At 38.5% G+C, this 12,249-nt stretch overlaps 7 protein-coding genes across 12 annotated transcripts in view; 2 read left to right on the forward strand and 5 right to left on the reverse strand.

Annotated features, from left to right (window-relative positions):
• LOC124344151 (bestrophin-2-like) overlaps positions 1-702 on the reverse strand; it is a 26,884-nt gene extending 26,182 nt beyond the window's left edge. For both annotated transcript variants that reach the window (XM_046797614.1, XM_046797613.1), the window contains exons 1-2: positions 562-702; positions 141-329 (exon numbers count right to left, since the gene is read on the reverse strand). The gene's annotated coding sequence lies outside the window, so the exon portion shown is untranslated. The remainder of the gene's footprint in view (positions 1-140; positions 330-561) is intronic.
• LOC124344184 (inositol hexakisphosphate kinase 3-like) lies at positions 344-2,764 on the reverse strand. The gene is made up of 5 exons (XM_046797669.1): positions 2,465-2,764; positions 2,138-2,394; positions 1,775-2,077; positions 1,557-1,710; positions 344-1,487 (listed from the first exon to the last, which is right to left on the reverse strand). The coding sequence occupies exons 1-5, from the start codon at positions 2,519-2,521 to the stop codon at positions 1,098-1,100; spliced, it is 1,161 nt and encodes a 386-aa protein (XP_046653625.1). The 5' UTR covers positions 2,522-2,764; the 3' UTR covers positions 344-1,097.
• A 321-nt stretch (positions 2,765-3,085) lies between these two features.
• On the forward strand, positions 3,086-4,536 carry LOC124344212 (ribonuclease H1-like). Of its 3 annotated transcripts, none has more exons than XM_046797716.1 (5): positions 3,086-3,305; positions 3,439-3,903; positions 3,974-4,071; positions 4,137-4,309; positions 4,366-4,536. In XM_046797716.1, the coding sequence occupies exons 2-5, from the start codon at positions 3,464-3,466 to the stop codon at positions 4,444-4,446; spliced, it is 792 nt and encodes a 263-aa protein (XP_046653672.1). In that variant the 5' UTR covers positions 3,086-3,305; positions 3,439-3,463; the 3' UTR covers positions 4,447-4,536. The 3 variants fall into 3 exon arrangements, with proteins under 3 accessions (XP_046653672.1, XP_046653674.1, XP_046653671.1); XM_046797718.1 differs by having other exon boundaries at positions 3,086-3,240; XM_046797715.1 differs by having other exon boundaries at positions 3,087-3,298.
• A 45-nt stretch (positions 4,537-4,581) lies between these two features.
• LOC124344167 (28S rRNA (cytosine-C(5))-methyltransferase-like) lies at positions 4,582-6,861 on the reverse strand. The gene is made up of 7 exons (XM_046797639.1): positions 6,602-6,861; positions 6,264-6,540; positions 5,612-5,868; positions 5,437-5,555; positions 5,197-5,369; positions 4,995-5,128; positions 4,582-4,934 (listed from the first exon to the last, which is right to left on the reverse strand). The coding sequence occupies exons 1-7, from the start codon at positions 6,746-6,748 to the stop codon at positions 4,692-4,694; spliced, it is 1,350 nt and encodes a 449-aa protein (XP_046653595.1). The 5' UTR covers positions 6,749-6,861; the 3' UTR covers positions 4,582-4,691.
• Positions 6,862-7,308: 447 nt separating this feature from the next.
• Positions 7,309-8,756, reverse strand: LOC124344192. The gene is made up of 3 exons (XM_046797685.1): positions 8,371-8,756; positions 8,140-8,232; positions 7,309-8,079 (listed from the first exon to the last, which is right to left on the reverse strand). The coding sequence occupies exons 1-3, from the start codon at positions 8,645-8,647 to the stop codon at positions 7,361-7,363; spliced, it is 1,089 nt and encodes a 362-aa protein (XP_046653641.1). The 5' UTR covers positions 8,648-8,756; the 3' UTR covers positions 7,309-7,360.
• Positions 8,757-9,102: 346 nt separating this feature from the next.
• On the forward strand, positions 9,103-10,886 carry LOC124344169 (zinc finger CCCH domain-containing protein 10-like). 2 transcript variants are annotated; one of them, XM_046797642.1, is made up of 2 exons: positions 9,103-9,358; positions 9,410-10,886. In XM_046797642.1, exons 1-2 carry the CDS (start codon positions 9,257-9,259, stop codon positions 10,619-10,621), a joined length of 1,314 nt encoding a protein of 437 aa, XP_046653598.1. In that variant the 5' UTR covers positions 9,103-9,256; the 3' UTR covers positions 10,622-10,886. The 2 variants fall into 2 exon arrangements, with proteins under 2 accessions (XP_046653598.1, XP_046653599.1); XM_046797643.1 differs by having other exon boundaries at positions 9,246-9,358; positions 9,402-10,886.
• Positions 10,824-12,149, reverse strand: LOC124344217 (dephospho-CoA kinase-like). 2 transcript variants are annotated; one of them, XM_046797725.1, is made up of 6 exons: positions 12,028-12,145; positions 11,884-11,966; positions 11,715-11,803; positions 11,441-11,644; positions 11,285-11,372; positions 10,824-11,225 (listed from the first exon to the last, which is right to left on the reverse strand). In XM_046797725.1, coding segments are annotated over exons 2-6 (681 nt in total). In that variant the 5' UTR covers positions 11,886-11,966; positions 12,028-12,145; the 3' UTR covers positions 10,824-10,927. The 2 variants fall into 2 exon arrangements, with proteins under 2 accessions (XP_046653681.1, XP_046653680.1); XM_046797724.1 differs by lacking the exon at positions 11,884-11,966 and having other exon boundaries at positions 12,028-12,149.
• Between the last annotated feature and the right edge of the window lie 100 nt (positions 12,150-12,249).

The following is a 12,249-nucleotide window of genomic DNA, read 5'->3' on the forward strand; positions in this document are numbered from 1 at the left end:
CTTCTTCTCTAACTAATTGCCCTCCGGTCTATTACGTCTAGAACATGTTATCCCGTCGAATCGTGAATTCTACTTCTAACGGAGCCGTGCGTACTGGTGCACTTATAATAATGATTACCATTTTTTTTTTTTGTTCTTACCAATTTCCAAGCTTTTCCTATTACTTTCCAATCTTCTTCTTCTTCTTCTTCCAACGGCGGCGGTTTCTGATGTCGAATTTACGAGGTTATAACCACTTCGCCCCGTACAGCTCAGCAAATACAGTTACTTTGTGCGTTTCCATACTGTGTCTTCCAAGTTCAAAAGAATAGGAAAATTGTAGAGTCGAACTGAAAAACCGAAATGAAAAGAAAAAACAATGTATTCGGTTTCTGGCTTAAAAAGAAATATGATAAACCATGACTGCAACATTAGTGGAACGATACCGTTTTTTTTGTTTTGTTTTTAAGTAAGACCATGATAGCAAATATGCAAGCGTTGGTGTTCTGTTTTTTTTTTTTTTGGTTTTTTTAAACTTTCCCAATTTAATAAATTCAGAGTAGAGAAGAAATAACGACTCACTAAATCACCGGTTCCTCAATCAGAAAATGTTTTCGCCTGATCTCCATAAGTGTCGCCGCAGCAGCAAAGCAGTTTTTTTGTTTCTACTCACTAAAACAAGTGGAATGATGATGGGGGAAATGATAACTTCTTCATTCTTCCTTCCTTCCCTAGATAGACGAGAACTACCCCGATGGCAAATATTGGGAGAAGATTATTAAGACATAAAAGCAAAGAGAGTTCCGGAAGAAGGAAAAACAACAAAATAATAAGAAAAAGAAGCAGACTAGCATTTCTCTTAAAAAATCAAAACAAAAAACATGTTCTCCCCGATACCGTGTCAGCCGCGCAGAACTTGGCTGGGCCAAAAGAACAATATCAAATGACGTGCGGACAGGTGGTGGTGGTGGTGGCTGCGAGACGAAGCGGGCGAAACCGTTTTACATAACCGTCAGAACTGGAAGCACCCCTTATTTTCTTTTTCCCATTTCTCTTTGAATCCTCCATCGTTAGATTTCTTTCTTTGTTTTATTATTATTTTGCAAATGCTATTCGCTTCATTCTTCTTTTGAGAGCTCTTCAATCAAGTCGACGAGACTTTTCAATCCGAAAATAAAACCGTCGTCCGGTCCCGTGTACATCTGTGACTCGGCCGTCATGTCTCGTTGGGTGGCGTGTGCGAAATCAATAATACGCACGTCAATTTCACTCGGCTGGCCATCCAGGCCGTCGTAGATGATCAGCAACGAGCTGGTGAAGAGCCGGTAAGAGTCCAGCTGGTTGATAACGGCCAACAACCTGTTCAACCGATCCAACAGAGGCAGAAAGATGTCGGTTCGTAGACGTTCACCGTTGTGGAAGAACTGCGTCAACGAACTGCGGAGACCATCGTCTGTCAATGATCGGCCATAGTATTTATTACGGCACAAATACTTGTTGGTTGTAACCTTCAAAACGACGTGAATAGAATATGCTAAAGGCAAACCAACGATTTGGTCCAACAAACTTGAATTTACCTGAAAGACTTGCATACCGCACAGCCGGATTCCCAGTGAACCTGAAGTAGAATTCTCAACTTTCAGACTCTGACTACGGCGTTTGGATTCCGGAGCGTCATCTCCGTACTGTCGAGTTCCCATTTTGACATCCAAAACACAAGGTCGTTTCCGTCTACGTTAAACATATTGATTGGCTTTAAATCAAGTCCAAGCAATGTCAACTGAATTAAAGTTACCTCCAAGTGAGATTTTCCAGGAGAAGGAACTCAAAGGACGGCAAGTTTTCGAAATGGCACTGTGAATGGCTCTGCTGGGAGTGGGTGGATTCCTCGTCTAGCCCAAGCATTTTGGCTATGTGTCCCCTGTGGCAGTGCAGGATCCAAGGATTGTGACTATGACTTGGCCTCCTTTCGATAGAATGCTCCACACATGGTGAAGAACTTACTGGAGTCATACTAGTATCATCTTCAAAAATATCTTCATCACTGGAGGTCTCCACACACTCAATATCGATGCATATACCGTGATGCCATTTTATTCTGTTGACACGAATGAGAAACATGAATCTGATCATTGACCAAAAAATTTTGAGTTGTTACCTGTGTTTGACTGGCATAGTTCCTTCATGAGCGACATAACCTGCAGGAGGGAAGGTGGTCAGGGTGAGATAGCCACCAGCATCCTCGTTGCAAGTCACCTGAATTGTTCCACGGTACTGGGCAGTAAATGGAGCAAGAATTTCTGGCAAGTTTTCATAGAAGGCCTTTTCTCTGACAAGTAATGGTTTGCCGACCGTCGACTCGTCGAGGCACAGCATCGACGAGTGGCCGCCGACTTGGTGCACGAATGGCTCCAGCTGATGTCCACCATCATCATACCAAATAAGTGCTGTTGATCTATATTTTGACGGACAATGGAAATCTTACCTTGAGCGAGACTTGAGGAGCAACTTTAGACTCCTCATTGGAACATGGAGAATCCATCGGCTACTTTTTAATCCGTAGGAAAACAAACTAAATAATAACCATGAGAAGCATAAACTGTATCAAGGAACGACTTTCTTCTAATGTGTCGAGCCCGTTGCCTAGCAACAGTCGTACAGACGAAATCCACTTTTCATCCAATTTTTCAAAAATTTGAATCCACGAAATCGATTTGCATTTCATTTCAATAAATACCGGATGACTTTCACGCTCATCTTAGGCCTACTGTTATTATAGTTTAGTAGTAGTTTGCGACCGAAAAATATTACGAATTCTTAGCCAAGCGAGCGAATGATATCCCACGGTTTAATTTTTGAGTCCATTTTCTTCTTTCATCCACGGTTCAACGCTATAAAAAAATATAAATCATTAAAATTCGCAATCGTAAGGGTTACAAATCAGTTATAACAGTTTTCTTAAATATATTTTTTTACGTAAACAGTTGAATTATTAATTTCTTACATTTAACATTATTCTCAATTTAACGTAGCCTACGGTTCAAATTTTCTTGTTCATTTTTTTAAAGGAAAATTTATTAAAATTGTGGCGTTACGAACATCGAACAATATAACAGTCCGTGGAAAATACGTATGAGCAGAATTATAGAAATTATAGGTCAACACTAGATAGCAAGCCCAGTGATCAGAGTAATTTGATTCGTAGTAAAAACTGTATACTCGTGTATGGAGCACTTTGACGTGAGTCGAAGACAAAACAAAGTAAGTCTTAAGTCAAGAAAGTTTTTCCAAGTGGAATATCAGCAATTTTCCCTCGGTGGTAAGTGATGTCTTTGTTTATAAAGGGTAACAATTGAGTATTCAAGTTAATAATTATGTTTTTTCTCATTAGCATATTTAGATATTCCATTTTAATACCTTTGATGTTTATTCCCTAAATACCTGTTTTTTAATGCTTAGGGTCGTATTAACGTAAGCACTAGAGATGGAACTGTATCAATTTAGTTCGCAAAAAGTTCGTGATTTTGCCGAGGACATTGACCACGCCTTTGCCCAGAGGTTCAGTGGAAGTAGCAATAGGGACTGGGGTTTTAAGCTCTTTCGCCGACAAATAAAGAAGTGGACTCTTCTTGATGGCTTGAATCAGGAAGTCTATGATGAATTGAATAGTAACCTAAAACACGATAACGAAGATATTACCTGGACTGAATTAGTGGAAGGTGTCCAAGACGCAGAATGGGCATTGTCCCTACGTTGTAGGCAATCGCATAGATTTGGTTCACGGACTAGCCCTTACAATGAAGGAAAGTTTCAAGTTGATCAAGATGGGAACGTCATCGTCTACACCGATGGGGCATGTCTTAGAAATGGCCAACCGGGTGCCCAAGCCGGTATCGGCGTCTGGTTTGATTACGACCATCCGTTGTAAGTAAAATCAAGTACCAAAATTTTTCTTTTAGTTTATAAATATTTGAATTTTTCTTAAAAATTACAGAAATGTTAGTAAACCATTAAATCCCACAGATCCTGCGACAAACAACGTAGCCGAAATAAAAGCAGTAATTGAAGCTTTAAAAATAGTCAAATTCTACGGTACGTCTTGATAATATTTCACACAAAATTTAACTTATTTCTATTTTAGTTCCTTACTTAACTAGGTGTTGAGAAATTGGCAATTCACACCGATTCCATGTACTTAATCAATTCTATTACAAACTGGATTTTCTCATGGTTGTCAAGCGACTGGCGTAAGAGAGATGGCGAGCCGATAAAGCACAAGATTCAGTATAGAGAATTGCTGAGGATGATGGAAGACGTCGATATTGAATGGGTAACTCCCAAGTCAATATTTTAAAATTATTTATTTAACCTTGCGTCTCCATCCAGGTCTACGTAAGGGGTCACGGGAACCACGCAGGTAATATCGAGGCTGACCATTTGGCTCGGCAAGGGGCCCAACAATATTAGACGACGATTTCCTTTCAAGTTATCGCAATATGTGTTGTGGTTTTGTTAATTTTCTCATATGTTAATAAACTATTAATGTAGCGGCTTAACCGCTTAACAAAAGTGAAATTATTGAGATTCTCGCTTCATTTTCAATTTCGAGGTGAAAGTTGGCTGTATTTTAAAAGTCAAAACTCTATAAAGAGAACTGGTAAATTTTCTCAGTGAACATAGAGGTAATTTTTCGCAGATAAACCAACTCAACTTCAACTTTCTCCCACTCGAACGAATAGAGCAATAAAAAATCCATTAGTCAAGTCTTTTTCAGCTTCAGCCCTAACGCATTTCAGGCCTATTATGTCATCCGGTGGGTTATCATAACTGTTTGTTCCCCGTCTCGGCCACCAAGGCAATGCTTCATCCAAACGAAACGAGTTCCCGATTTTTGAAAGGACTTGTCTAACGACAGCTTCGTTCTCCTCTTCATGAATCGAGCAGGTAGAATATACCTATAAATAAATACGCTAAATTACTAGAACATAATAGACCAATTTTCTTTGAAATATTACGATTCGTTCAACGGAAGGGAAAGTAGCAGCGTGTTCCACTAGCCGTGACTGCAAGGAACTCAATCGTTTCAGACGAAGTTCCAAACTAGCTCCTTCTTCTGGCTTTCTTTTCGGGTCCAATCGGTTGACAATTCCTAACAAACAAAATCGAAAGTTCTCTCACTACTGAAATAGCGCTGCATAGACTTATGTAAAGTTATACCTGTTCCCGAACAGGACGGATCGACTAGGATGTATTTCACATCTTGGTAATCAGATGGATCAAGGTTGAGGAAATCGGCCCGCTGAACTGAAACCTTTGATGCGCGAGCGTTTGATATGGTTTGACGCAAAGTATTGCATCGCTTGGCATCTCGTTCGATTGCAATGATGGCACTGCGATTTGACAACACCAACTCAAACGTAAAACTGAATTGAAATGCAAGTATCATTGATTGCTTACCTTTGGTTATTGGATAGTGCAGCTAACAGGGAAGTCTTCATTCCAGGGGCAGAGCAAGCGTCGATCATCTTGCCGTAAAATGGTTTGGTCTGTAATGCCACTGCTGACAAACAACTTGCCTTGAGAATTCGAGTAAAATTATGACTCCAAATAGTTTCAATTGATTTAGACATACTTTATCTTGAAGTAGAATAGATCCATTTCTCAGGAAGTCGTGATTATGGAATTGTGCCCTTGAGGGGAAAACCAACAAGAAATCCAGATGAAAATCCACAATGAATTCATTTTCACTGAGACTTTTAACTCGTTCGATGAAACCTTCGTAGCCGGTCTTTTTCTTTGATTTTACTTGCTTCCATCCTTCTGCAATCAACTTAGTGCAGACCTTTTCGGTGGTGGACACGAGCGTGTTGACACGAACATATCGCGGAGCTGAAAAATAAATAAGATAAAAGTTGCGTTTTCTTTCCAAAATATTGTATTGGTGAGCATGGACATGGCAAGCAATTTAATCTTGTTTAGGAGGTTTATCTTCTTGGAATGCTTTGTATATGTAAGCGGCTATGACCAATTGAACCATTATGACTGCTGCAATGACAGCATATATATAGCTCTCTGAAGATGGAATCCCATAATATTTATCGAGAAGATAAATTGTGGCAAAATAAGAAGCAATGGGAAGGGTGAACATTGCAGCACTAAATAGGAACAAGGTGCAAAGAGCAGAGGATGGACTGTGGTACTCAGTCTGGTAAAATCCCTTGTTCGGCTTAGGCTCCATGTTTCAATACTGAAAATACAAAATAAAACAGATTGGATTAACCTACCTGAAATTTGGTGAACAGAATCATTGTCTTCCTGTGAATTCATGCCGTCTAATGCCTGTCTGAGATCATTTTCTAACTCTAGAATTATCCTGATGGCCCGAGCATTTTCAGGTTTCAAGTACCCTTTTCCCCAAAGCAACTCTGTGATCAATATCCTGGCCAAGTGGGGATCGAAAGGTTGCACATTTTGGAGACCTGCTGTGTTGTTAACTAGCTCATCCAATTCAATCTGATGTTTACAACTCTCTGCAACCAAAGCATATAGAGGTTTGACATCCTAAAACGATTTCCAAATTAAAAGACGGGACCTATGCTCACGTGAGAGAAGAATCACTTACACGAAAACCGGACGAGTAGATTAAATTCTTGAGACTTCCTTTCCTCTCTTCAGCTGATTTTAATATTCGGGCCGCTTTTCGGTAGATTTCAGGGACAGTAACACGTTTTGATCGAGTCTGCTGTGATGGATTAACTCTAACGTCCATTTAGAATATATCACGTGTTCATAAACCTTCACGTGAGTTACCAATAGGAAACGGTGATTGGATGACTAAAGCTCGTAAGTACAGACGTGTCTGACGTGAAGACCGCGATGGCGCGATCACTTTTGCCCGGGCCATGGCCCGGGCATAAGAGATGCTTAAGTTTGTCGCTAGAGGCCGAAGCCGAACACAAGCTTCCCGCCATCAGAGCTATAGACTCCTGGTCGCTTCTCCCTATCCCGGTTTTAGGGTAAAAGAAAAGTAGTCCTATGTGGAAACTTTAAAAAGCGCCTCTAGTGAGTGGGCACTACGGGGGTTCTTACCTTTCTAAGTGTCCTCACATTCATAAATTGTCAGCTACCTGCGTTAGCAAGGTACCCGAAGGGAACTTTTTAGTTTTTCTTCTAGTGTTTCTTTTAGGGATGTTAAAAAAAATCCTCACATTCATAAATTATACAGTTTGGTTGTGTAACAAAAAATATGTAATGACATGGTACGTTTTATTCTTAGTTACTTTGAATTTTATTCTCTTTCGTATTACTAGTTTAGTTTCAAATGTGTACGCATTTATACGAATCATTTATTAAATACAATGTTTCATTAATACAGAGGAAGCTACGCACGTTTTGCCAATTTCTTCTCAGCTAACTTAGATTTCTCCTTTTTCTCCTTTGAAATTGGTATTTTTACTTCCATTTTACTTAACCTCTGAGATAGGTATTTCTTTAAATAAAGACATTGTACGCAAACTCTCTTCTTTTCTGAAATGGTTCTGCAAAATTTCGATCTTAACACACCAGCTGTCGAGTCCAATGTACCAGAAAGACGCGATGGAAAATTAACATTTCTGAACCTTTCTTGAGGAATGCCAGAACAAATTTTTCGATTGTTGAAATCCTTTAACAATTGCGATATATCTTCAATTGTTGTGAAATGGTTCGACAGAGCAGTAGTGCTTGATGGAATGATCTTTCCGTTGACATAATACATTACTTCTTGTTTGTTTTGAAACCGTACAATTTTTACATTAAAATTTCCATTTGGTAGTTGATCCATTGAAATGCAATAAATCATTAGTTTGATTTTATCAAAAGACCACATCCAATTCTTTGGTACTTTTGATGAAGTTTCTAGTGACTGAAATGTCACAAAATTAGACTTGAAATTAGTAAAGGTTGCTTCCATGGAAGGTGATGCAATTGTCGAATCTTCAATGACAACAGCAACGTTTTCTTTGATTGAATCAGGATGAAGTGGATCAAAAATTGCTCCTTCAGCAGCCTGGTGAATGTTGATTGATTCTTGAATAGTAGAGGTAGCTTCCATGGAGGATGCTAGAAGATTCAATTTCAAGCAATTGCTCTTCAAAACAAAATATGAACCATTATCAATACCTGTTTTTATACATTTTTTTTTCTTTGACGTAGTAGGTATTTTGTCTACTTTTGGTTGTTTCCTTACTGATGCATTGCTGGCATTTGCTCCCACTACAAAATATATACAAGAATTTCGTTATTTAACATTAAACAAAAACAACATTTTGCATTGCTTGTCGACTAGATGTAAAATTAAAATCGCTCGGTTTCTGTGCATTACAGATTGTACAGGAAATATAATATTAATACCATTTAACAGAAAATGTTTGGGAATTGCTCCAGCATTAAGAGTCCACCGTTTGTAAGGATGGAACACGTTCAGAATTTCAATCCCTGTTTTAAAGTCACTTTCGTCAAAATGACGGGAGCAAATACGTGAGGTGCTCGTCAAATTACTACACGGAATTAATTCTTGCCATTTTGATAATGAAGTTTTAGGAATTGCAAACAGGGTGATCTCATTTTCTTTTTGTTTTCCTTTGTAATATGTTGATTGACAACCAGGAACAGCACACCTGCCAACCATTTTTACAGAAAATATGGATACTTGGATAGGCTTTATTCACATAATACACGAAGATGGCCGCCGAAATCATTCATTGAAAGTCAACATCTTATCACTAGATGGCTCTTTTAACGTTTCCACTTCACAACTTCTGACAGGCTCCGCCCTAAAATCTCTGAAAATTGGAATACCTTTACCATGGGCATGGAGCTCTCCATACCCCTGCTTTTACCCTAACACCGGGATAGGGAAGCCAACACAGCCGAGAAGCGACCAGGAGTCTATAGCTCTGCCGCCATTGGCTTTGGCCATTGGTTTTGTGGGAAAATACAACATGAGAAATATTCATTTTTAGCCCTTAATTTTCTGCTCCTTATTCACGCATCACGCTCGATAATTAAAAGGGTTATTTTGCGCCCTCCCCAATTTGCAACGCTGCATTTGTTGTTTCTCGTCTGTCACAGCGCACCTAGCGGCAGGGCATGCAATTATATATCGTGCTCTGCAGACTGCTGGTGTATCGTGTTTTATGTGCGACTCGATCACTCGAACAATGCTTTGTTGTTAATAGTTTTTTAATATTCCTATCCTGCAAGCATAAATCTGTGTTTGGAAATCTTTTGGATTAAAATGGAAGACTACAAGACTGGAACAAACTCACCAAGTAGGCTTATTCAGCAAGAGACTATTGGAATGCCTGAAGATGTCTGCCGGGATTTTCTACGCAATGTGGTAATGCGCTGTATATCATTGTATAGCATACGAATCTAATTAGATTTTTAGTGTACTAGAGGCAGTCGTTGTAAATACAAACACCCTAGATGTGAAGAAGAAACCAAGATAGTGAATCCCATTCGACCCAGTTGTATGGTGTTCTGCCATGATTTTCAGAACACCATATGCACCAGAATAAATTGCAAATTTGTTCATCGATCTCGTCAAGATGAAGACTACTACAAGCTCACAGGAGAACTTCCAAAACTCATCCCTGAATTTACTTCAAAAGGAAGTCGTGCTGCAATGGATAACATTTCAGATGGTGAAGTACCCCTTTGCAAAGATTTTTTAAAACGTGAGTGTCAACGGGGGAAAAAATGCAAGTTTCTACATGTATCTGAATCAAGAGTACAACAAAGTGGAAGTGAAGAATATGACATTCCAGATGCCAAGAGACGTCACCATGAAGATGACCAACTTGAGTATGGTTCAAGAATAGGAGAAAGGATTATTGCTAGCCCATCATCTGTTCAATGTTCACATTGTAAACCCATGCTAAACTTTCACCCAAAATCCCATTCCATGTGTGTTGATATGAATGGTTCAAATCAATTAGAATTATGTGTTCTTCATGAAGAAAATTTACTTTTAAGGAAGAAAGTTCAAGAATTGAAAAAACAAGTTGGCGATCTTTTGGCTACAAATGAGTTTTTGCTGGAACAAAATGCCCATTTTAGGATTCAAGGAAAATTTTCAACATCAACCAGTGTTGCTACTGTTAGTTTACCAACTGTAACTTTGGCTAGCTCCGTCACAGTCCCGGTTACTACTTCCGTAACAGCATTAGGCCCGCATTTGGGTTCTTTGTCATCAGTTCAAACTGTTCAAGCATTGGCTACTTTACCGTTGGTGACTACCCAATCTCGATCTACTTTGACTGCATCAATACCTTTTGCCACTTCTGTCCCTCTCACTCAGCCATCTCCGTTAGCGACGACAATAGCTACCACGTTAGGAATCGCCCCTGTGACCATAAATCAGACGACGGCTTTAGCTACTCAAAATCCATCGCTATCAGCGGCTACTGCAACTGTAACATTAACCCCAACTATCAATGCTGCAGCGCTGCAGCTTCAAGGACCACATCTCTCGAACTCAGCATTGGCATTTAGTGCCTCTAATGGAGGATCGCTTGTATCCTATCCAATTATGACACAAAGTATCTCACCATCCGGGCTCAGGTCTACACATTGTGGCGTGGCTGATTTGTACCGTTGATGCGAACGTCCATGTGGTAGTCTATTAGTTTCTTTCCTCTTTCTTTGTGTCTTGCAATTTCAAGAAACGCTATTAATTTAGCATAAATTCTCTTCTTAATCTATCCTCATTTTCAGTTTTCTTATATATAATATGGCTTGAGAATTTGTACCTTTTTCTTCAAAATTGTAATATCCAACTTTTGAAAAGTATCTTATGAGTGTTGAATGTCTCATCTTGATTTATTGCCACCATTTTGATGTATTAATATACATTTTAAAAGGAATGCAACTTCAAAAAGATTATTGATTTTCTTTTCAATGCCCTTTATCTTGTTAGTAGCTTATACACCAAAAAAACTAGTAAGCCACATATACAGAAAAATATGATTAGGCAGGTTGCCAGATAAATTCGGACTTGCACATGATGATTTGAAGCCTGAAAGTAAGACACAATTTTCTCCACTTGTTTCCTTGTTTCACCAAAAGTTGCTGAATTGTCAACCACAAAATCTGATCTTTCACACTTCAATGAAAGAGACATCTGTGAAGAAATTCTTTGGTTTGCTTCAGTTTCAGTGTAATCATCTCTTTCCATCAGCCTTTTCAGTTGAGTTTTTTGGTCACTAAAAATGTTTTAAGAAACTAAGCTTATTATGAAACATAATAAGATAGAGAAAATTACCATGAAACTGTTATTATCTTATGAAGAAATGGCAGCAAAGTTCCAGTTTCAAATAGAAGGGGTATGTCAAGTACAACAAACTTGTGACCTAAATGAAGTAATTGTCAGATAGATTATAGATAACAAAACAATCCATTATAATGAAATAATACAAACCTTCACAAAAATATTTTATTACAGCCCAAAACATCATCTTTTGTATTTTTGGGTGTGTAATTTTGTTTAGTATTTTTCTTTTGTTGTTATCAGCAAAAATAATTTTCCCAAGTGCCTCTCTGTTTAACTGACCATCTTCAAGGAACACATCATTTCCAAATGCCTTGTGAATTTCATTCCAAGCTTTCTGCCCAGGTTTTACAACTGTAAAATGCACAACAAGTATTAATGAACAATCTAGACTCCACCAGTGAAATTATAATTTTGTTTTTACTGAGACGAGCAAAGACATCTGCATCAATCACTGGAATTTGTTTTTCCTTGAAAATATTGGCAGTTGTAGATTTTCCACTAGCAATACCCCTGTTTAATTGTCCATTTAAATTGATTATTTCCGATTATTCATGTAAAATTAAATAGTTCTTATTGTAAAGTTTCAGCACATTTCAGGGTGTTCTTATATCCATGAAAAATAAAATAATAAGCCTATGAAAAAAATGGATGATAGATAAACCTAGAAATGTACCTGAAATTTCCATTGCAAACTTAGATCTTATTATTTAGTAAACGAATTAACTCATATTCACCCTGTGAGACCAATTAAAAACATTCTCAAGTACGATTTGTTTTGGTTTGATTGTCAAATGTCAATGGTCATAAACAATAGCCTACTTAACTATAACAGGCCGGCTATCCTATCATCCATAACCTTTTCCATCCATCCTCTCCTCCTGCCCAACGAAGCGGACAGGAGAGAGCGCATCTTGTGGTCAAAATCTCATAACTATGCATAGCTACGGGTCAATGCA

The sequence above is a fragment of the Daphnia pulicaria genome, chromosome 6 (genome assembly GCF_021234035.1).
Source record: "Daphnia pulicaria isolate SC F1-1A chromosome 6, SC_F0-13Bv2, whole genome shotgun sequence".
NCBI classification, from domain to species: Eukaryota; Metazoa; Arthropoda; class Branchiopoda; order Diplostraca; family Daphniidae; genus Daphnia; species Daphnia pulicaria.

Bases quoted from the DNA above. Each gene is read 5' to 3' on its own strand.
- LOC124344217 (XM_046797724.1), bottom strand. From the start codon at position 12,050: ATGTTTTTAATTGGTCTCACAGG. The intron at 11,804-12,027 runs GTGAATATGAGT...ACAATTAAACAG, and splicing joins TTTTTAATTGGTCTCACAGG to GGGTATTGCTAGTGGAAAAT. The intron at 11,373-11,440 runs GTTTGTATTATT...TACTTCATTTAG, and splicing joins AATAAAATATTTTTGTGAAG to GTCACAAGTTTGTTGTACTT.
- LOC124344169 (XM_046797642.1), top strand. From the start codon at position 9,257: ATGGAAGACTACAAGACTGGAACAAACTCACCAAGTAGGCTTATTCAG. The intron at 9,359-9,409 runs GTAATGCGCTGT...TTAGATTTTTAG, and splicing joins GGGATTTTCTACGCAATGTG to TGTACTAGAGGCAGTCGTTG.
- LOC124344184 (XM_046797669.1), bottom strand. From the start codon at position 2,521: ATGGATTCTCCATGTTCCAATGAGGAGTCTAAAGTTGCTCCTCAAGTC. The intron at 2,395-2,464 runs GTAAGATTTCCA...GGTGGACATCAG, and splicing joins CTCCTCAAGTCTCGCTCAAG to CTGGAGCCATTCGTGCACCA. The intron at 2,078-2,137 runs GTAACAACTCAA...TCGTGTCAACAG, and splicing joins ACTATGCCAGTCAAACACAG to AATAAAATGGCATCACGGTA.
- LOC124344212 (XM_046797716.1), top strand. From the start codon at position 3,464: ATGGAACTGTATCAATTTAGTTCGCAAAAAGTTCGTGATTTTGCCGAG. The intron at 4,072-4,136 runs GTACGTCTTGAT...TTACTTAACTAG, and splicing joins AAAAATAGTCAAATTCTACG to GTGTTGAGAAATTGGCAATT. The intron at 4,310-4,365 runs GTAACTCCCAAG...GTCTCCATCCAG, and splicing joins AAGACGTCGATATTGAATGG to GTCTACGTAAGGGGTCACGG.
- LOC124344167 (XM_046797639.1), bottom strand. From the start codon at position 6,748: ATGGACGTTAGAGTTAATCCATCACAGCAGACTCGATCAAAACGTGTT. The intron at 5,869-6,263 runs GTAGGTTAATCC...TTTATTTTTCAG, and splicing joins TTCTGTTCACCAAATTTCAG to CTCCGCGATATGTTCGTGTC. The intron at 5,556-5,611 runs GTATGTCTAAAT...CGAATTCTCAAG, and splicing joins CTATTCTACTTCAAGATAAA to GCAAGTTGTTTGTCAGCAGT.
- LOC124344192 (XM_046797685.1), bottom strand. From the start codon at position 8,647: ATGGTTGGCAGGTGTGCTGTTCCTGGTTGTCAATCAACATATTACAAA. The intron at 8,233-8,370 runs GTATTAATATTA...TATATTTTGTAG, and splicing joins CAAACATTTTCTGTTAAATG to TGGGAGCAAATGCCAGCAAT. The intron at 8,080-8,139 runs GTATTGATAATG...TGAATCTTCTAG, and splicing joins AAAAAAATGTATAAAAACAG to CATCCTCCATGGAAGCTACC.